Genomic DNA, 23,115 nt, shown 5'->3' on the forward strand with positions numbered 1-23,115 from the left:
TGGATTTGTAAAAGTTCCTGTCTGGTTGCCGTGACCAGCAGGTGATTTGGGTTGAGCTGGAAGGTTTCCCTGGAAAGGACTGCCTAAGGTCTGCGCTCTGAGTGAGCTGGGGCCAGGGCGTCCCTGACCAGTGGTGCTTCTCTAGGCACTTGGTACTTGCTTGGGGTTCATGTCAGAATAAACGAGGAGTCCAGCAGTGGGGGCAGGCAGGAAAAAGCAGAATGCTTCCTGACTCCAGATCAGCTTGAGTGGTAATTGATTAACAGTTGTTTTGATACATTTCCAGAAGGCATAGTCATACCCTTACAAGGAGCACAGGCTGGCATTCACAGGACTGACAAGGTAGTCCTGTCTGCCTCTTGAGGGGAGAAAACATGAAATGATAATTAAAATCCAAAACTTGTATTCAGTAGTGAAACATATAGACTTGTTGCTCTTCTGAGTGTGCTGGCAAATGATTCCTTCTTTATTTCATGCTTTAGTAAAGACTTAGGGCCACTTGGCTGTTACCACTCTAGGGAGCCATTCCCTGTCCTCTTCTGCCTTAGCATCTGAGCTCTGTAAGTGCTTTTCAGCACAATAACAGCTTTCTTCCTAATCCCAACACAGGGTCGTTGACACCATCCACTTCTGCACACTGCTTTCTGACAGTGTTCTGGAAGGTGGTTTATCAGTTATTTAAGTCCTTTGTTTGCAGGATAAGGAAATCTGACCTCTTTTAAGGATAACTTTTAAATGACAAAATCAACATGGTAAGCATCTGTCAAATTATGTAGTAAATGCTAAGCAAGTAGGAAATAGATGATTCCTCATAACTCCTGAGAAAATCTCACAAATGTTAAGTTGGTTTTTCATTAGCTTCAGTGGATGTAATCATTACTTCTCTTGTCACACCCTGAGGAAGTGTAGTTTAGCTGATACCTTCTGAAAAGGAAGGTGAATTATGCTGCAGGGGTATTTATCATCTTAAGCTAAATCTGAAACTGGATTGGGTATGAGCATGCTGTGTCATGGGTAGCAGATATGTACAGAATGATGTCTAATTATTTCACTTCTGGTCTCACAAATACACATGATTATTGTAGCTGTTTGCTGGTTCCTTCTGTACAGTAACCTGGGATTGCTAAATATAATTCAATTATGCATCAAAGTACTTTAAGCTGTCTATAATATGCCTGCTCATATTAGTTCAAAAAAAATCTGATTAAAAATTCTAAATTGCTGCATTAGTCACTATTATGCCTTTTTAGTTGTCTGGCTGTTTGGTTTTTAATCCCTGCTTTTTAATTATGCATACAGGCAAATCTGATTGTGTTAGCTGTGTATTTTTTCCAGTGACAGATAAAGAGGAGTGGCTGGTGGTCTGATGATACACAGTGTGAAAGGAGAGACATTTTAGACCTGAATTAGCACTTAATCTTCAGGAATTGTTTTCTCTAGTTTTCTATCAGATGTTGAAGGACATGGAAGTGTGTATATTGTTCAGAACTGCTGTTTGTAACCCTGGCAGATGTTGCTGTGGAGACAGCATCTTCCATGAAAAGTAACTTGCAATAAATAAGTAAAAGGTCCTGATTGTGCAATGATGTTAAATTTAGAAATTAATTAAAACAATTTAATAATTTATAAATAAATGTAAATAAAGCATAGCAGTACTTTGATTAACTGAGATGTTCAAACAAGACTGAATGTGACAGAACTCAGTGTTTGCTTTTGCAAACACAAATTTCTAAGGAGCTTGAATCAAGAAAAATTAATTGGAATTTTGATTTTTGCTTCACTTTAGGCAACAAAAAAAAAGGTAGTTTTTTAAACTGTCTTTCTTTCCTTTTCCCATGTGAAATATTTCTCACCAGTTAAAGTTTTATGCTGGAGAGAGAACACAAAATGTTCAGTGATTTGGATTTGTTCGTGTTTTTTTATTGCATAAGAGGACACAGTTTTAATAGGTTTTAAAACATATTTCTTTGAATTTGTCTGTTGATTGCTTGTCTTTAGTTAATGACCTTTATTGAATTAGAAGTTGATCATTCAAATATCACTCAGAACTTAAAATCTTTTTTTTAAAAGACAGAGCCAAAGAGCTTTCACTTTCTCCTGGAGCAGGTCGTTTTCTTTATCCTGCTTTCCTTTACCCAGGCTGTAAGATTCATGGACTGCAGTAGTCTTTCTCTTACTGTCATGGTTAAGAACTGGGAATTAGATCTAAGTCTAGGTTTCTGGGATTAGCACTGAACAGCTGCGCGGTGCCCTGCTCCCTATGTGGCAGGACACAGGAGAGCTGTCAGAAGGACAGCCTCCCTGTTCCTGCCAGCTTCAGCTTCTCCTGAGTGCTGCTCTGGCATCCTACTTGCTCTGGCTGTGACACCACTGCTGGGGCTCATCACAGACACTTGTGTCAAGCCACTGTGAAACACAAACCAGCATCTGTGAGTGGTTTTGTTGACTTCTGGCCACTATAGTGGTTTTCTGATGTTGCTGATGGCAGTGTAACCCATCCAGTTAAGCTAAGGAGATGCATCATCTTATCGTGTGCAGTCCTGTAAACATGTGCAGCAATTGTTGAAGAAAAAGGAAAGTACACTATTGAACCAGAAAGCAGATCAAAAAGCATCGTGTCTGTTGCCCTGCTTAGTAGCTGCAGTGCTAAGCCTGGCTTAGTTCCTGTTTTAGATTGAACTTCAGAGTTTTGAAGTGATGCACATAAGTGGATTTGTTTTCACTTCTTGTTTTGTGTTTCAAAGGGCTGCTTTCATGTTTTCATCATTTCTAAAATTTAAATGATACAAGGGTTTAAAATTTTGTAAATGCTCATATGTTTTGCAAAACAAAAACTTTGTTCTAAATACAAGTTAAGAGTCCTCCTAAATTTTTCTTTTTATTACACTATTTGTGAAGTACTTCTTTGTATAAATACTATTATTATAGATGCAGTTTTTCACATGAAATGACAAGTTAGTTTCTTTGGTTTGTGGCCTTTTGTGTAGTATTATGCAAGTCATTGCCTCAGTTTCTTCCGACTGCTGCAAGATACAAGGTGGAGAGGAAATTAAAACAAAATTGAGGGGGTAAATGATGCCTTAAGTTTGAGCTTTCATATTTTTTAGGTTCTGTACTGCCTTAGTGTGTGACTTTGAACTTCATATGAAGTGTTATTAAGTTCTCTTCACAGGGTAGTTAGACAAAACAATCCTTTCCCAGCTTGAGACTAAGGACAGCCGTTACAGCTTCAGACCCGAAAAGTATAAGCAACAGCAAACTGAAGAGAGTAAACTGGGAGGATGTGACTTCATAACCTGAAGCTGTAATTGGACAATTAACTCCAATATGCAAATGGACCAAAATTTATAGTCGTGTGGACACTTGTGCCTGGTTGTCCATCTTGGGTTCATTTTGGGTGTAGCCATGGCTGGGCTCTTGTGCTGCCCAAGGTGTATCCTTTAAAGTCTTTGAATAAATACCTATTTTATTCCTTTAACTCTGTCTAATGTCTGTTCCAGATCAGACTCTCAAAGCATCACTAAATTGGAACCACTATAATTGGAAGGAGGTGGTAAAATCAGCTGCAGCTTCCTAGATAAGCAAAGATGGCATCATGTGAAAGAGAATGGCAGATGTGGTTCTTAAGTAACTTTTCTTTGGTCTTGCCACTTTTTAACACTTTGGGCCTCTTTTTCAAACTATGGTTACTATTAAGTAATAGGAGGGAAGTAGGGTGGGTCATCTTTAAAACATTCTTCACTTAATGCTGATTTGACTGAGGTTTGTTGTTATCAATTTCTATTCCAGTGAAAGCTGGTGGGATGCGAATTGTGCAGAAACACCCACACAACTCAGATGCCAAAGAGGAAAAAGATAAGGATGTCCAAGACAGGGAAACCAGCAGGTGAGCACTTTGATTTGGTGCATGTGCTACAGTGAATTTCCATGACCTTATTACCAGTTTGTTTTCCTTGTGACTATCAGACCAAAGGTGCAGTTGTTTTTGTGTCATAAAGCACTAGCAAGTTAGGTGCTCCTTCAAGAGAACTGGGGAGTTTTGTAATTTTCATATTGCTGAGCCGTCTTGAAATGATCCTTCCATGTAAGAGAAGGCTGGAGAAAAAAGTGCAATAGAAGTAAAACCTCTGTTTTCCTAAAATGTCACAGTTCAGACTGTGGAGAAGCATACAGGCTAGGCATATTTAGATACAAGTATTAGGCTGGCAGTCTATATATGAGGTGGTCTTTCTGTGTTTCTTTTTATCCTTTGGCCTCTAATCCTGTGTCTGTGAGGTATTTGATAATATGGTGCTTTTGAAAAGACAAGTAAAAATACATGGTACTAATATTATCTGATTTTATTTTTAGATGGGAATCTATCAATTTTGATTGTGGAGGGTACTAAGACTGCAGTTACTTAGCAGTTTTAACTAGATTTAGCAGATTACTGGTGTTTAGAAATGAAAGCAGGAGGTTTGATGGACTATCACTGTTCTTCTGTTCTTACAAAAGCCACCTGGTTTTGTGCTGCTTTCCTCAGCTAGCTGTTTTTCTTCCCAGACAAGACTATATTTACCTGAAATGTTTATCTACTGACTTAGGGTATGGGTTTGTCCTTGCTATTTGCTCAAGTTAAAAAAACAAACCAGAGAACCATTCCTGTGTTTTGGTAAGTAGACTGACTTAGATTATATTTATTTTACATATAAAATAATGATAATAAATAAGTAATGTGAAAATGTCTAGAAATAAACCCAAATGTGTTTATTTACTTGAATAGGAAGCACCTTTTTGAGAAGAGAAAAATAATTTTAATTAATAAATTCAAATACCAAGCAGGAGAATTAAAATTTATGTTCTTTCTTCTTCAATCAAGTTGGTCATCTTGTAATTCTGCACATAAGTTGAAAGAGTCTGTATTACAGCCAAGTTTTGTCTAAAGTAAGAAATTTTATCTTGGGGTCAATTTAAACTTCGTTTTGGGGTACATCCTTTTATTTGAGGTATGTTGACCTCGGCTGGACAGCCAGTGTCCACCAAGCTGCTCTCTTACTCCGTTAGACAGCAGGATGAGGAGGGAGAAAGTAGGATGAAAAAAACATATGTCAAGATAAGGACCGTTTAATAAAGCAAAAGCAAAGGCCATGCATGGAAGCAAAAGAAAATAAAATATGTATCCACTGTGTCCCATCAGCAGATGATGTCTATCACTTCCTGGGCTTCAGTATGTGTTAGCGATTACTCTGGAAGACAAATGTCTTAGTAATGAATTATTCCTGCCTCCTTTTCCTTTCTCCTAGCTTTTATTGCTGAGCAGATGGTATGGAATATTCCCTTGGTCAGTTGGGGTCAGCTGTCCTGGCTGTATCCCCTCCCAAGATCATGTCTACCCACTGCTTGCAGGTGAGAGGATAATGTTGGAGAGGCAGCTTAGGTTTTGTGAAAGTGCTGCTTAGCAGTAGCCAAAACTGATGTGCTCTAAGTTACATGGTGTTTCTAGCTACCAGTGCAAAGGACAGCATTGTGAGGGCTGCTGTGGGGAGAATTTACCACCTCAGCCAGACCCAGCACAGTGTTATATACTTGCTTACCTTTCTTTGGCATGCCAGCCTCATGGCAGGGAGCCTCATTAGGATCCAAATGACAAGACTTCTTGTGTCCATTCACAGATCTAAACCTCTGTTACAGCACAGCACCTGCTTTATTCCCTTCTTCAAATGAGATTGTTTTCCCTGTTTCACTCAAATAATGCAGGGAAAATTTAAAATTTAACCTTGATTTTTGTGGCTATGTCTGCTGTAGCAGGTGCTGTGACACAGCAGAAGCACATCTGTAGGGACAAACAGCAGGTGCTGAGGTTTTCATGTTCACACTGTGTGTGTTTTGGAGATTAATTAGTTTGGTCATCTGGACTGAAGGACCAATCCTACCTGGCATGTATTAGGCGTCTCCTTGAACTGTGTGTTTCAGTTTAGCATCACCTGCTGGGAGTGTAGGTGAGGTTCCTGAGACCAATCCCCAGTATGAAACAAAGCCTAGGCAACTAGGCTGGAATGATTGGGAAAGAGGTGCACTCTTTATCTGTAGGTGCTAACAAAAGCAAACTGTATTTTAATACTATGAACAAAGTTAATGCTTTTAAGACAAAGGAGAAAGTTTAAAGAATTCTAGAGCTATCTTATTAACTAGTGAATAGTTAGCTGTTGCACCTCAAAATCCATTCCTTTGTTCACCTGGTCATATGATTGTCAAAATATGCATTTTGAGTGTGTCCTTTGCTTTGGTTTTCATGTACAGGATACATAATTGGTTTGTGTTAGGCACTTGTACATACAGTCATTCTGAGTCTGTGTATTAATACTGAAAGCCTTGAGCTGAACTATTTTATTTCTTTGATCTAATCCTCTTGAGAAAGAAAGCAGCAGGAGGACATAAGGAACATAGGTGGGAATTAATATGAATTATAATACAAGTTAATTTACAAGTCAAGAGAAGTTGTTTTCCTGGTAGAACTGAAAGCTTTTTGTGTATGTAAGGGAAAGGATTTAATGTGTCTGTTGTTGGCTCCTTTGGGAATACTTTCACAGCTCTGGTGGCAGGATGAGCTATAGATGTGAGCAAAAATGTATTTAGCCATAGACAGAATAAGCTGGTCAAAATTAAACTAGATTTGCAGCTCATCACCTGCTTTTGTGCTGAAAGGGGCAGTCCCCCAGCTCCAGATGATTCATGGTGCTGAGAACCCTTGGATTTCTGATGTGTGTGAGGGGTGGTTTATCAGGATGGATTTGTCAGGAGGGGTGAAGTGAGCATTGCTGCTTTCTCCAGCACCAATATATATCTGTACTTTTGGAGCTTAGTTAGCTGCTATTTTATGTCTCTTTGTTAAGCAGATGTGGAAACATCTGTGTTTTTAACTTTCTACTTGTCATGGTTTTAGCCTTTGCCATTTTAAGGTGGTATTGTTGATATGATGCAATTTCTACTCCCCATTGCATTTAATGTCAAGAAAACTTCAGGAAATCTCTGTCAGCTGATATGGGCAGCTGACAATGGTATGAGAAAATAATAAAACAGAGAAGAGTAATTTGTATGTGAAGAGGGAGGCTAAGATGAGTCATTATTTTAATCTCATAAACTTAGTTGAAGACAGATTAGTGGAACTGGCAGTAAATGGAAGCAGAAGAGTTCAATCTTCTCTAGAATTCTCTGGGAACTCTGAGAGCACATGGCCTCCCCATGATGGCACAAATCTGAGCAGTTGCTCAGCAAGAAAGCTTTCAGCTTCAGTTCATAGAACTATTTGTGGCTTTGGAGACAGCTGGCATTGTTTTTGTAGCTTTCAGGAAAAGACTTGGATCAGTGTTTCTAGTCTTAATGTAAATGAAGCTGACACAGGTAAACACCCCTGAAGTAGCTAACTGTGCTGTGATAAATGTGACTTTAACATTCACTAGGTAGGTCCTTGATGTTTCTTTTTTTCAGTTGTTTAGCAACTTGCAATCTAGTTACTATAACTTACTCTGCAAAGTATTTTACTCAATTCTGTTTCCTAAAATAAAATTGTTGTGACAACCTCCCATTTCATGAAATTGTAGGGAGACTTGTTGGAGTGGTGATTTGTGATCCCTTAAAGCAATATGTGATAAGACCGTTTTACACAAATTTAAACTTTTCCTGCAGGGCAGGTCTCAGCCTTGAGTTGTAGCAGAAATAACTTTATGTGTCTGGTATAGATATAGTTTTACTTAAAACAGGAATGTCTGGATATGATTATATGGTGGAGAATGCTCAATGGAAGAAGGGAGGAGTTGCACAGTTTGGTTTAGGTGAACTAAAGACATATGTGGCATCCAAAGCCAGTGGCACCCCCATGGTCAGAGTGTCAAACTGTACAGTGGGGTAGGATCCTCAGCCCACAATCTCTTCAAAATGTGTGAGTTTGATCAGCCTGTTTAGAGCTAGAATGCCAGCTGTCTGAACTTCTATATTGATGAATTAGTGATTTTTCTTAGTTTTTTGTAATTTCCTAACACTTGTATTGGTTTAGTTTTTTGGGTATGGTTGCAGTTTTTATTGATTGTCAGTCATTCTGATTGCTGCTGGTAGGCTTTTTTTGTGATGCTAGAAGAGGGTGAAACATATAAATAGAAGTATGGTTATGAAACAAAACCATCATTTTCCAGGACAGTATGTTGTCATAGAAATTACTTGGAATAAATAGGCTACTCACAGTCCTGGGCTTTGTTAAAAGCCCCTTAATGCCTGTTTAACTGGGATTTGCAGTATCATGTGCATTCCTGTGCCAGCTGACTCTAGGCATAACAAATACTCCTGAAAGACATAATTTGAATTGAGAGCTGCTTGTTCAGTTTTAAACAAGACATTCATTAATTGTCACTCTGGGATCTCAAGAAAAACTATTATTATCTGTCAGGATCTGGATTTAAAAAAATATTTAAAGCGGGTATCTGGCTTGTTTTTAACAAAAAGGGTAAACTGCAAAGACTTTTATGTCTTAAAGACTCTTTTCTCTTTGTTATATTTTTGAAACAAAGTGGGTAATTACCATGATTTAATTACTTGCGATAAATGCACTAATGTAGTTTTTCTCTATATATGTAAACTGTGTGTTTTTTGTATCTTAAGCCTGCCTGGAGATTGTGGATCCAGCATTATGCCTGACTTTTACAATGCGGATGTTTGCCTTAGTGATATCCATTGTGTGAAAGGAAAAAAACCAGGAGAGTAATTTAGAATGTTGACTCAAAAGCAAAATTATACTAATGAAGCATATGGGTGTTTGTATGTCAAAGACTACTCTCAATAATTAGTTACATGGTGGGAGAGGAGTAGTCAAAGTCCTTTGTTATCATTCAGTGTTACTTGTTAAGTCTGAATATTCAAGTTGAGACAAACCTGTTTGTTTTTTCTTTGAAGTGCAGTGGAAATCTCAAAAACTTGGGTGTGAGTATATATTTTCATTCAAGAGTAAATTTGTTTTTCCTTTCCCTCACTTTGCTCTGCTGCAATGACAAGAAGTCAGGGGCATTATTTCCATCTTTTTATTTGCCACTGAAGATTCTTCTGTCTTTTTTTTTTTTTTTAGTTTTTGCCTTGTCATAACCCATGTTGATCAAAATTCTGACAGAATTTTAAAAAATATGAATTGGTTATATAATTAAGCCATTAGGGAAGGTTTGTATGTCTGTTTACATCCTGAATATGGAAGTGTTTGGAACCATTTCCATTTGTATTTTGTTGTTCTGGTTGTTTCAACTGGGGGTAGTGTAACGTGCTGGGCCCAGATGGTCTGGCCTGGTGTTACCTTGGGATCCTTGGCTAGAGGCCCTATGGAGGGTGACAAATGAAATGAGGGATGGGCACAATTCAGTGGCCCAAAAAATAGTACTTTAACATCCAAAACAACAAACACATAAGCTGGACAACAATATGGGGTTCACTAAAACAGCTGGGATCCAGGGTGGAACAGTAACTTATATGAAGTAGGTTAGGGGCAGAGTTTGAGGGAAAGTGGCCAGTAATAAGTAGGGATTAGGGATATATAAAATAATGCAGCAAAATTTAACCAATAGTAACAGAGAAACTGTAGAACTTTCCAGCAACGTTTACATATAACCTTTTCAGGGGACATTGTGGGTGAGCTTTTGTTCACCCCAACCAAAGGAGAGTCTTCTTCTCAGGGCCTGGGGCAAAGTCACTTGCCAGCCCTTTGCCCTGTCAGACTCCAACAGGGTAGAAAGTGTAGAGTCAAAGTTCCGACCCTTTAGCTTGGGAGTAACTGCTTTTCAGGATAGCTAAGACGTGGGAGAAGATATGCAGTGTTCAGCTTGCTTGCATGCATGGTTTTAGGAAGTAGTTTCCATCATGTATGAAGACGTTTCAGTCCAGATGGTTCTGATGTTGTTTGTTGTAGAGTCAACAGGTGTTTGATAGAGGGAAATTTTGAGAGTTCTGTGTGTAAACAAACAAACCTGCAAAACTTTGCAGCTTGTTAAACATGGAAGCCAAACCCATAAAAATGTGAACAGGTAGCACTGAACTTCCATAAGTACTTGGAGTGAATAATCCATTAGTGTTCCTCCCATGTAGTTCACTGACATAAAGCTGAAAAGGGCCTCGTTACCTATGCTCATGCATCTGTACTGGAATTGTAAGCAGGCATTGACTCAGTGTGATGAATATTTGAGGTTAAAAGAAAGAGACAGGTAAGGACAGATGGAATGCTACACCTTCTGCTTAAGTTTCTGGTGAGGAGATGTGCAACTTTGTTGGATAGAGGACTGAGTCCCCTTTCACTTCAAAGGTCCCTTGGGCTACTGTGTCAGTTGAAGCAGCCCTGAAGGAGTGAACTGGTACTCTGTAAAAGCATCTGTCTTCTATATATCCTCTTCTTGGACAGAATTCAAATTTCTTCCACCGTATTTCTATCTACCTCTACTTTCTCCTCTTTCTGTGGCCTGATTCTGTTACCTCTGTGATTACCTCTGTGACCTGATATGGTTGCACAAAAGAGGTTATGTTCATAGATTGTATTGTCATTTTACACTTGACCATGTAAAAAATGAAATTTGATTAAATGTATGGATATAATGGATATGACTGAGAGGTTTTTATTCCTGTCTTTGGCCTTTGAACTCCTGTTACTCAGGTATGAAGCTTGGGAGGCAACTGGCCTTAAAAATGAAATTTCTGGGGGAAATACAATGGAAAAGCAACCTGGCTGTGAATACTGTGCTTGTGGTTTCTGGGAAAGATGCAAATTGCAGCAAACATTGGGTCACCCCATGGTCATTTTAAAGTTTTGTGTGACTAACTTTTTCCTTACTTGGCTAAATATTCCAAAGGTTAAAAGAAAGTTCTGCTGGAAAAAGACTGTCAAAAATTGCAACTATATTTTTTTAATATTATTAAGCATAGTACTGAACCTAGTGCAGTTAGGGAAATAGCTTCCTACCTTCTCCAAAATATTTTTATTTCCCAAAAAGATTCTATGCTTAGTGCTTGGGCTTTTTTTAATACCTTCCGTCTTCTTATCTTTATTATTTTGGACTTAAATTTCCTTCACAGTTAAGGTAATAGCTTCTTAATAATGTTACACTCTTCTTTACATAAGTGGCATTGCCTTAAATGCATTTTCCTACTTTATTACTCATCTTTGTGTCTCAATCTTTTGCCTAGGGTTTTTATGATTAGCAGATGCTCAAGTCTGCTTAGGTTTATATATACATAATTTGATTAATTACAAAACCTGAAAACAATATTAGCTGTGTTCATGTGATTTTTCAGGACAATACCTTCTGCAGATGACCAGTTACTTTGAGAAGTAGAAAAGTAATTGCTATGACCTCTCTTGAGCTCTATCAAATGCCTGTGCAGTAACAGACTTAAGTCTGTAAATATGTACACAGTATAGAATATGTAATACTGATTTTTAAATGCAGAGCTACTGTAAATTAAGAAAATAGGCTATGAATATCTCCATTTAAGAACTGAAGATACCTGTAAATGTAGGGAGTGGAGAAAAAGCTAGGCAAGATTATGAATTAAGCATTCTCATACAGGAAGAGGAAAGCCTTCAAAAAACTGCTTTATGCTTCCAATATTTCTTGATGATTGAGGCAGTAAGTTGATAAATCTATCAGTGTAAGTGCTACTTCTGACATTATATGGATAGCTCTTTTCATATTCCTAAAGTACTGTGTACATGTGTGAAAGAACTAAAACAGATCTGATATTTCTCCCTCTCAAAGTGAATAGAAGCTAATGCCATCCAGCTCAGCAAGAGCTGGGTTCAGTCCCGAAAAAACATATGCTGTCTTGTGAAATTAGTTGGAAAGCTGAGTTGAATTGTCAGCCAAGCTGGTGTAAGAAAAAAGATTTTAAAAGAATGAAAGTCTTCAATTTGTATTCCATGTGATGAGGAAGGTGAGAACAGCTTAGTCATACATGAGAGGAAAATAGATGGGAAGTAGTGTCTTTACAGTGGCACGGCTCTAGTTAGCACAGCATTCGATGTCAGTACAGAAACGTTAATGATCTGAACTAATAGTTTGGTATTTTTCTTAGTTCTTTTCTCTTGATATCTTTCTAAAGAATTGGAACACATAGGAGGAGGGTGACAATGCCAGTGTGAAGGCACAAGCACTGTAAAGCCCAAAAATTTTCAAACCCAGAGGTACAGTCAGCCCCATTTCACTACACTAACTAAGCCCAAATCTTTATTAAGTGTTCAACAACACTGAGAGTGTTTCTAAAACTAAAGATACACATTTCTCCTGGAAAGAGCTTGCAGAGGACCAGATGCTACTTATTTATTTAACGTCAAAACCCTATGTTTGAAGTGAAGTCACCAAGAGCTGAAAATGAGTAGGAGGTATGTGCGATTGACACTGTGTGCCAAGGAGGGGGATCTTTTTCCAGTAGCACCTTCCTCTCCTTTAAGTTTCTTATGCCTCAATTGCATCAGGCACCAAACTTTGAAGTAGTTTAATATTAAAAGAAACTTTCAGTTGTCATTTCCTAACTGTCACTGGGCCAAACAGGAGGGAATTTATTTTACTCCCAGAGCACTGGTACTAGAAGCAAGAGATACATGGGAAATAGATAAGAACAACACTCAAAACATTTGTTTCATTGTTGTCATTAGAGCTTTATTTAATCTGCTGTGGCAGCTCATAGCTCATACTGTTCACTGCAATACATTGCTTGTTGGGGGAGTACTCACTGCAGTCAGCTTGCTGCCTTCTAATATTAGTGTAACATTTCAATGACCACATCTTGGTCACGGACCCCATGTTAAATAGAGGGCAATTAGTAAAAAATACTTTAGTAACATTCACACAAATATTAGTTCTGGTGAATTTCAGTTTCTCTGGGGCTCATATAATGCCATGTATGCATTGGTCATATATAATGCCTGGGGCTGGTACTCTGTTAAAAGGTCACCCGGCTTTGTTGCTGCTGGGTACAACCAAAGTGGTTAGTTCTTTTCCCTGGTAATCTTGCTTTTTTGGGGTTTTTTTGGGTTTTTTTTGTTTTTTTTTGTTTTTTTTTTTTGTTGCTGTTGTTTTTGGTTTTGTTTTTTTTCCCAGCCTGTTAGAGCTGTAGTTAAATACTAGACTCGCTCTCAGTTATGGCTGGCTTCATCTACCTCACACTGCAGTACTGAATCAAACAGTCCTTGAGATCCAGGTACTTTTGAATGCTGAGTGTTTGCCCATTGCTTTCCAAACCCTATTCTAAAGCCTTCCTTTTTATTTTAAATAAATAAATCAATGGAGAGCTCTGGGTGTTACAGTGTAAGAGCTAGGCTGGATTTTTTGCTAGAACAGTTTAACTTGAAGTATCTCTTTTGAGAGTATTTGGAACTACCAAAAATGTGCAAAATAATTCAGTAAACAAAATCTCATTACTCACTGTGTATATCCTTGTACACTTTGAATGTTGCTAATAAGCTTGACTGCATTCCAGTGCTGGTGGTCAATCTCCTGAGATTGCAACCTCATATGAGTGTTTAGAACACACAGTGGTAAACTGTGTTTACTGTTTAGTGGTTGTTAGGGTGATCAAGGGTGCTTTGCATTATGCTACTTGCGAAAGCTGCTATTGGTAGATTTTTATTTTTGTTGAAATCTTTTATTATTCAATGCAGCTTATTAACATATGTGCTCACGTGCAACATGTTATTGTAGCTAATAAGCAACTATTTTTGCATGTAATGTAATAATGTTTTGACTTTGTGGAGCACTACGGAATTGATCAATCACATTTGGCTTGTGTGTTAAAATGTTGCTTTTGTATGGGAGGTGATGGAATGAAATTTTTGTAAATTGAACTGCGTATTTATCAGTCCTGTGATTCTTCCTTTATTTCTGGTGTCATGCTACCCAGTGATTCTAGACAAGTATGTTTAGCCATGTGTATGCTGTTTTATATCAACAATGACACTAATAGCATTACCACAAAATCTTCTACTTAAGACTATTTAGAAGGCTTTTGACTAAATTGAATTTAGCATTCTTATTCATTTCTTTGAATACTGCTGTAGAATTAATTTCCTGTTTTCAGAGATTACAATTCTGTTTCTGTTGGAGTGTTTGAAAGATCCTCTTCTTCCAGTTTACAATAGGGGAGAAAAAGAACAAAAAAAGGCTTCTGAGGAGTGGAGCTTTGTGTTCTGCTGTTTTCTCCAAGCATAGGCTTTCTGGCTGATAACACTGGTTGGCTTGGTTCCTTCCCTGTATCAGGATGGTTTGGATTACCTTTATATGGCTTTGAAGTTTAATATTACATTTTTCCTTCATATCTTGCATGCAATCACAATTAGAGAAAATTTGAATTCCTGCTGATAATGTATTATCCATTCCTTCTGCTGTTCTTTGGAAGATTTTTCTATAACACCTTGTTTCCTAGTTCAAGTTCTTTTTTTGTGTTGTGTCCTACCCTTGAAATTATTTCTGTATTAGTTAGTGATCACCAGTTATTCTCATTGTGTTGTGTTTTCCTAAAATCACCTTTTTATTTTTTTAACTCCTGAGAAAAATTTTAATGTTGAGAGATCTGTCTACCTCTCATCCTCCTATGCAGAGCTAACATATTAGCTTGTCTGATGATCAGGACTTGACTCTTTTATAAAAATTTTCTATGTCTGACTGAGAAATAAATCTGCTGTTTAGGAGCCGTGCAGTTCTAACAGTAATAGATAGGTAGTAGTCATATGTTTTAAAGCCATTTATGTGTCATTTCTGTATTTGACAATTTCAGTTTCTCTCTGCTTTATCCCATGCTAACTCAGTTTAATGAGAGGTCTCTGCATACCACGTAGGCTAGGTTTTTGGGGTTTTTTTTGCTTTGATAATTATGTTGGGTTTTAATACTTTTTACTGGGAAGAGAAAATTGCCAAGCTAATGCACATTTTTGTCCTCTGCCATAGGAGGAGGAAAGGGAAGATAACTGCTCACAGTTAATGCACTGGACTTTGTCTTCCTTTCCACCTTTTTAAAATTTTTTGTAGATTTATTACATACTGACATTTTAAGATACTGGATGTTTTATACTTCTCCCTGCCTGTTCCCACATCTTCTAAAACAGCAAGTAAGTAGTAATACAATAAAGGAAAGAGGGAGTTATAACCTTGTTATAATCTTCTTTTCTTTCTTCTGTTTTAAATAAATTTTATGGATGTGTAGGGCCAGCACAAAACTCTGCCAGTGCAGCACTCCCCAGCAGATGGTCCTTTGGGGAAGAAGTGTGTACAATGAACCTGATGAACTTCCCCAGTATCTAGCAACTCAAATTACTGCTTAGAAACTTGCTAATCAAATTACTGCCATTTGACCTAGTTTCTATTTCTCTATCCCTCTTTCAACCATATGTACATTTCTCACCTTGATGATCACCTTCCTGAAAAGGCAGCATCACAGTCCAAACAGTGTGTGCTGCAAAAAGATTTTCTTTTTGCATGCCTGATAAGTTTTTCCTGTGTCCCTCAAGTATTATATACTAAGAAACAGTGAATAACTGTATTTGTTTTACATTCTCCTCTTTATTGTAAATTTTTCTTGCATACTCTTTTATATTTTGGGGGGTTTTTTGTTTGTTTTTTGTTTTGTTTTCTTGGCAGTATAACTAGAATTGCAGTGTGGAGGGTAAAAGCCTGCCCCAGACCTATGTACTAACATAGTTCTATTTTTTCTGCTTCTTTTCCTTCTCTTAATTGTTCTTGTGTTCCAGTTATCTTTTTAACTGTCTTTTAGGTATTAAGCTGCTGATTTCAAAAACCTTTTTTCCAGTGATTCCAACATTTTTTATTGAGTTTAGTAACTGGTAGATGCCATCATCATGTAGGTACAGTTAGTATTGTTTTTCCCAGTGTGTGTTTTCTGCATTTATCATGGTGCCACCTTTTTTCTTTCCCTTTATTGTTCTGTTAGTCCTCTGAGATCTCTTGTAACTGTTTATATTGAGGCTTTTTTTTATCATGAATAATTCACTGACATTAGCATGTATTGTCATTTATTTAGACCTTTTTTCAAGTTTCTTGCAGGATCCCACTGTTAACCTCCATCATTGTGATATTTGATTTACTCCTCTGCTCTATTTTCAGTTTGTGATTCTTGAGAGTGTCTTCTGCCATATCCCATGGTAACTCAGTTTATTTACTGTGGAGCCTTCTTTGCATTTTTTGTAATTCTGTGCATACCGAATAGATTCAAAGTTTTTTTCTTCACTTGATCATTCGTTCAGATTCTAATACCAGTCCTATTAAAAATTTAGCCAACAAATATAAACTCTGTTTTGATGTAATTTACAGTAATTGTACCTTAAAGAAATACTCATTCTCTCTCTAGAAAATCCTCAGCTAATGTTTCCTAACACTGTTACATTCTCTAGGTAGCATGCAAAAATATGCAAACAAAGGAATTAAGTAATATATTCATCTGCTGAATATAAATTAGTATTCATATTTCTGAAAAAAATGAAATCTTTATTTGCTTGTTTTTAGTATTTCCTTTTCTAAGCTATTTTTATGCACATACTTGAGAGAAACCTTGGCAAATAAATAGCTTCTGTGAGATAAGTGGCATTAATTTGTTTTTATTTGAACTTTATTATGTTACTACAAAATGTGGTGAAAAATAATATCATCAAATGGGACAGTGTGTCTGTCCAAAGAACCTAGCAGCAAAATTTCCATCAGACATCCCTTGGGTTTTCACAGCCTTTATTGTGATGTTTGCTGACACTGGAGTTAATGAGTTCTCACAGTTGATGTTTGGTCTGCCATAATTTCAGCAAGTGTTTTCAGCCATGAGATTCTATAGCATGTCTCACCTTTCAATAGAGAAGGCAGTGCTGAGCCAAGATACTGGGCAAACATTCATGCATTAGAATTTGAATGAGTAAACAAAAGCTGTGTTTATGGGAATGGTGGACATAATACTTGATCTATGCAACAGTAAGAGAGTTGATGTCAGGGATCTTGGAAGTAAACAGTGAAATCTTCAAGTCTGCTGATGGTAAATAGCTGCTTTGCTGAGTTAAAGGCCACACCAGTAGTGAGGAACTCCAGAAGCGCATCAGTAAAGTCTGCAAAAAGAAGTTTTGAATTACAAAATTCACAGAATATAGTTGGTACTATAGACGATACAAGGACACAGCCTCTGGCTTGGGAAGTTCCTGAGCAGCAGATTTCTGGAGAGGGCTCTCAGGAGCACACTTGAGCATACTCCATCTTTATCTCCTGCCCCAAATGTTCCCTGCTGCCCCCTGAGAAGCAGCAAAGGGAGTATGTGGTCCAACACTGTCCAACTGATTGTAGGCTGAGTTAATGTTACAATCAGTTGCTATTTCAATAGAAAGATGTGTTGGGAAGAAATGGTGATCTCATGAAAGTTTCATGTAGTGAAACTGAGTAAGAGAAGTATTTGGGAATTTCTTCTCAGTAAGCTATGACGGTATTGGTTGCTGCTGGAGCTGGAGGATCAAGTCCAGAGAGGTTATGGATTCTGGCGACTGACATGGGACTCAACGAGACAGGCTTCTGCTTGGTTAAGCTCAGGAAACCATTTATTCAACACAGGAACAAACTTAGGTTAAATCCAGAGATAGAGAGCCTAGAAGAGAGGCAAGGTGGTGGGTTTTATGGGGCAGAGCCAGGATGGAGTTTAAAGTCGGGGCTAATAGAGACAGAGCAAGGGAGAAACCCCAGGGGCACAGAACTAATCTGAACACCCTGGACTGCCACCCCACCAGGGTCTGGGGGTGGGGCAACATTTCCTGGGCTTACAGGGCCCATCCCCTGAGGCAGAGGGATGGAATTTACTCTTCCCAGGCGTTAAAGCCACGCCTCTTAATTTAACAATGCTTATCAGAAACTAAATCTTTGCCTCCCTGGGCAGAGGCACCTCACAATTAGCTGTTACAGAGGCAACCCAGTACTGCTGCATTGGGCTGCAAAACGTTTGCGCTGGATTTTTAGGGACTTAATAAATTGGAAGCACCTTCTAGGAAGGCATTTTAAAACTGATTCTAAATTATTCGAATAACTGGCTGCTTTTCTTAGCCCTGATGGAAGTAGGATAAGTAGGCTAGAGTCTCAAGAGGTGACAGGCCTCCCTCCATAGCCTCTCTCCCTTACATAAGAATTGGGTCTCTGTATCCTATGTTGTGTGTCCTTTGTCTGTAGGCTCTATAGCAAATTCATTGCAAAACCCCAAAATCAGTCTCTGGATTCAGCACTGCTGCACATGTTATTAATACCTTTAATCTCACAGGATTCCCTAGGTGAAAAGGCTAGAAAAAGATGTAAATCTAATTGCTCAGACATAATATTGATACTGTTTACAGTACCTCAGGAAATGTTTCCTGGCTAGATTCTGAGAATTAGTTTGGGGAGGGTGAATTCAAAGCATATATTTGTTTGTTCGAGTTTGTTTTTTAAGATCTCATTGCCAAGAAGTGCTTCCAGGAGTTCAGTTTTGGCATAACAGTGTATGAATTAGCACCTTGATTCTCCTAGGCTTTCCTTAGATTTGTATCTGTTATCTTTAATATGTGGCATAAATTTAATATGAGTAATTATTCTGTGGTTTCTTCAGACTATAGTCAAGGGTTTAAATATCCACTGACCTTTTCTAGCAGATACAAGAATAAAAAGTGAAGAGAGAAGAGCCTCAATTTATACATTTTTCAGTTTGATTTTTGTCTTTCATAAGATGAAAGAAGGTAAGAGTTGCAGTGTTAGTTGGCGATTCATGATCTGCCGAAATGGGCTTGACTGAAAGAAGGGAAAAAAACCCACCTTAAAGTCATATTTCAGCTTTCAAAATATGAAAAAGGAAGGAAATGTAAACATTCTCAGAAAAAAAGAACTTTACCACAAACTTGGCAGAGATTTTTGTGGAGAAATATCTGTGTTTTTACAGATGAAACTGAGAGAACAACCTGGTAAATATAGATGAAATATTTAAGTACCGTGTGTTAATCTAACTAGCACAGTCTCTGCAAATAAATTCTAGCGAGATCATTTGATCTTTGGATGAATATCAAGATATGGATGGTTTTGATGTAAAAGTTTAATTTGATTCTGTGCATACATTTCTTACTTTCACTTCCCCAAAGTAAACCATTGGAAGATGTGAAGTATTGCTTTATGGAAAGAAGCCTGGAAAATCTTTATGCAGAGTTGAGTTGCTCTAATTCAGTGTGTACTTGGTGTTCATGAGTTTTCATATTCAGTAATGAACTTCTCTTCACCCACCTGCCCCTGCAGCCCTGGTGTGATATTCTTCATTTAGGATGCAAGTCTGTGGTCCATCTGCTTCTAGGCATCTTGTAATATTTCATTTGTAGGAGACTTTCTTTTAGATACAATGTCCTGGAAGAGCTCATATTTGCTGAGAGTGGTATTAGCAGCATAAATATTGATTTCTGTGGTAGCACTTAACAGCTGGTAACTACAGGCAAGCTGAAGATGATCAGAACTGATGTCTGTCACGTGCCCATGCAGTAGCTGGGACCAGAGACACTTCTTCAGCAGTATTCAAAAGTAAATCTCTTTAAACTAGAGCAACAGCAGCATTTCCTGAGGCAAGAGGAGTCTTCTGAAAGCATGAAGCCTCTTGTATCCCAGAATATAGCAGCCCTCAATAAATTTTCTATTAATTTTTCAGTGAGTTTTATAATCCAGACCTTCTTTTTGCAGAGTTTTATGCAGTTCTGGAATTCCTTGCTACTGGAAAGGCATTTAACTGAGGGGCTGTCAGCTAGGCTGGTGAGTGGCATTGGTGCTTGGGCTGTGGGTAGTACTGTGTTTTGGGAACCAGATCACAAGCACCCAGCGTAAACCCAGCTTGAAGCTGGAAGGTTGGTCTGACCTCAAGAAGGACCTGTCCTTCCTGTTCACTTCCATTCTTGGACTGCCCTGGTTTGGAGCTCTTGCCTGTAAGGTTCATGATAAACAAGAACCTGCATTTTTTGGTTATACTAATCTCCTCCAGTCTTAATCCAGGAGTTATGGATAGGGAGGGGTTTTTATGGTCCAATACCATAACAACATGAGAAACAGATGAAAATCCTTCAGTTGCACTGTCGTCCCTACTTTGCCTTTCAGATTGAAACACTTCCAGACAGCTGGCAGTCTTGTTACTGTCTGAAATATTCATGTAGCACCTTTGCATCTTGACTAGATTCCTGTTTTTGGCATGGTGGTAGGGAGAGACAGAAGGATGGAGGTGGGGACAGCATGCTGTCAGTGAGGTCAGACAGTAAAGCAGTTAAACATCATCTCTGTGGTGGGAGCTCTGCTGCTGTTGCAAGCCCTGGCCATGGGCTAATAGTTTTCTGCTCGTTAACAGATAAAATGACTGAAGTCTAGGCTTCAGCCAGAGTGAGAAATAACCTACTTCCTCTACTTCCACCAGCTAGGAGGAATAATCTGTTGCCTGAGGTTATCTGCATAGGATTTGAGCTCTGTGCTTATTTTTCCGCTTAGCTGAGAACAGGCTTGTAATGGTTTTGGGTTTGCAGACTATAGTGCTAACCCTCTAACTATAATTTGAAGTACCTTCTTGAGTAGAAAAGAAACTTGTAAGGTGACAAAGTTGACTACTTCTCTCACGTTTCTGTAGATGTGAATGTTTGTTTTTTATGAGCCCAATTGTGAGTTAGAAACTACAAACTGTATATTTATGATCTTGTCATAGTAAAAAGTATAAAGTAAAAAAATGAAACAGCATAAGTATTCATTTCAGTAAACAATCTCAGAAAAAAAAAAATGGTTGTGAAAACTTGTAGATTATGTTCCCACCTGTCTGTAATCATCCAAGAGAAATTGCAGGCAATTGAGTATTTTCCCTAGAGACCACTTGAGCTGTTATCTATGGGTATCTGTTTCCTGCTCTGAGTAATATATGGAGAAGTTCTTCAGGGACTAAGGCACATTTTAAAGACTGCTAGCTGGGTTGTACTTAGGGCAGCTGAGATGAGACAAGATATTATTGAGGAGCCCTGCAAGGTAGTCAGGTTGCTGTTACACTCCTAGGGTAAAGAGAGGTGTGGAGGCACCAGCTTTAAAAATTTTCTTCTTTTTTTTACCTGCCTTTAAACAGGATCTTTGACCCCTAGTGCAGGTGGTATTGTGTGCTCTGTCAGGGCACACTGAGAAGCAGTATCCAGTGCATAGTTCCTTAAAATATTTATGAAGTAATCTTCTGCATCTGTGCCACTGCTCTGTTGATATCTCTGCTAGTTTTTATTGAAATTCATTAATCAGTTGTGGAGTCTTGGGTTTTAAATGCAAGTCCTGCATAGTTTTGTTCTTCATGGCATGCAATAAACACAGCTGCTGAACTTGAGTTTCTTCAAAAAAACATGCTGCAAGAGTATTGTGAGTAGGTTATGAAAATCTGTCTGACATATTCCAAGTCTCTTAAAAAAAAGAATCAGCTTTGCCAGATAATTCGGCATTTCCTGCCTGAGTGAGCAGAAGGTTGAGTGAGTTGAGGTTGATTGGCGGACTTGACTGGCTGGAGAGGGGAGCCAGTGTGAACATTGTGTAATGCTGCACATGGCCAAGTGCAAAGTCACTTGGATTCACCTGGATTGGGACAATTGCCATAACACAGGCTGTGTGATCAATGGGTTGAGAGCAGCCCTGCAGAGAAGGACTTATGGGAATTCTGGTGGATGACAAGGCTGAATGTGGGCATATGCAGCCCAGAAGGCAAGTTGTACATTGGTCTGTACCCACCTGAAGTATTGTGTCCAGCTCTGGGGACTCCTAAGATAAAAAGGATGTGAACCTGTTGGAGTCAGTCTAGAAGAAGGCCACAAAAATGGTGAGAGGGTTGGAGCACCTCTCCAATGAGGAAAGGCTGGGAGAGTTGTGGTTAGGTCTGGAGAAGAACAGGTTCCCAGGATACCTCTTTGTGGCCTTTCATCTCCTAAAGGGACATTACAAGAAAGATGGGGACAGACTTTGATACGACCAGTTAGGACAAGGGGCAATGGTTTAAGCTGAAAGAGGGTAGGTTTAAATTATATATTAGGAAGAAATTCTTTACTGTGAGGGTCGTGAGGCACTGGAGCAGGTTGTCCAGAGGAGCTGCGGATGCTCCATCGTTGGAAGTGTTGGAAGTTGGAAAATCAGATTGGATGGGAATTGAGCAGACCATTCAAGGCAGCCTTAAAGACGTCCCTGCCCATGGCAAAGAAAGTTTGACTAGATCATGTTTAACCAACCCTTATAACCCAAACCATTTCTGTGGTTCTGTGTCTACAGATAGAGCCTATGATGTTGTGTATTTCGGAAGGAGGGAATTTCAGACCAATAGCTTATTACTGTGTTGTTAGAAGTCCAAGCAAAAAAAGAATGTTTAACTGAAGCGCATTTGATGTAGAGATTTGATGTTACTGCAAACAAGAGCTGTGGAAGGTTTGGGAAAAAGAAAAAAAAATAAAAATACTTAGAGTAGCAATGTTTATAGTTTCATCTATGTGTAAACATTTTCATTAAAAAATACCAGCTTCCATATAATACAGTAGAAAGAAATTTCCTTATAAGCAGATTCTGGTACAGTTTGCTTGCTGTTGTATGACTGACACCTCTTCCTGAGGCAAGATGAGACTGTGAAGGAAAGAGAACACTGGCTGATACTGAATTTAAAATATTAAGTCTTCAAGGCTGATTTTCCTGGCATTTCTTTGAGTATTTTTTTTCAGTTGATATGGGAAGACATCTGTCCTTCAGTGTCCTTTGGTTTATGGTAGCTAAACATCAAGTGTTCCCATTGCGTGACTTTCGCTGTTGTTTCTCAGTCCTGCAGGCACTTTTTAGACCTCAGTTGCAAAAGGGTAAGGGCATGGATAGATGAATATGTCTAAGGAAAAGCAGTGAAGTGTAGAGGGTATTTTGTTTATTGAATATCACTCCTTCAGAGGGGTTGCCCTCCTTATTTAACAGGGTAATACAGGAGAAGTTGTCTTGTTTCCTGTACATTATTAGCAGGGTCACTAGTGAATGATGGCAACACCTAAGTCTGGATATCATGTCTGCTTCTTTAGGGAGGAGAGAAAACCTTTGTTTTGTTTACCACCTGAGGGTAACT

General features: G+C 38.4%; 1 protein-coding gene across 2 annotated transcripts in view; it reads left to right on the plus strand.

Moving 5' to 3' along the window:
* The window catches only part of DAP (death associated protein), a 61,184-nt gene that overhangs the window by 3,877 nt on the left and 34,192 nt on the right, over positions 1-23,115 (plus strand). The window contains exon 2 of one of the 2 annotated variants that reach the window (XM_019005303.2): positions 3,790-3,866. In XM_019005303.2, the coding sequence (XP_018860848.1) occupies positions 3,790-3,859 (70 nt within the window). In that variant the 3' untranslated portion in view covers positions 3,860-3,866. Of the gene's footprint in view, positions 1-3,789; positions 3,887-23,115 lie in introns of those variants that run through there. The other variant, XM_015615024.2, reaches the window with a different exon arrangement.

This window comes from Parus major, chromosome 2 (assembly GCF_001522545.3).
Source record: "Parus major isolate Abel chromosome 2, Parus_major1.1, whole genome shotgun sequence".
NCBI classification, from domain to species: Eukaryota; Metazoa; Chordata; class Aves; order Passeriformes; family Paridae; genus Parus; species Parus major.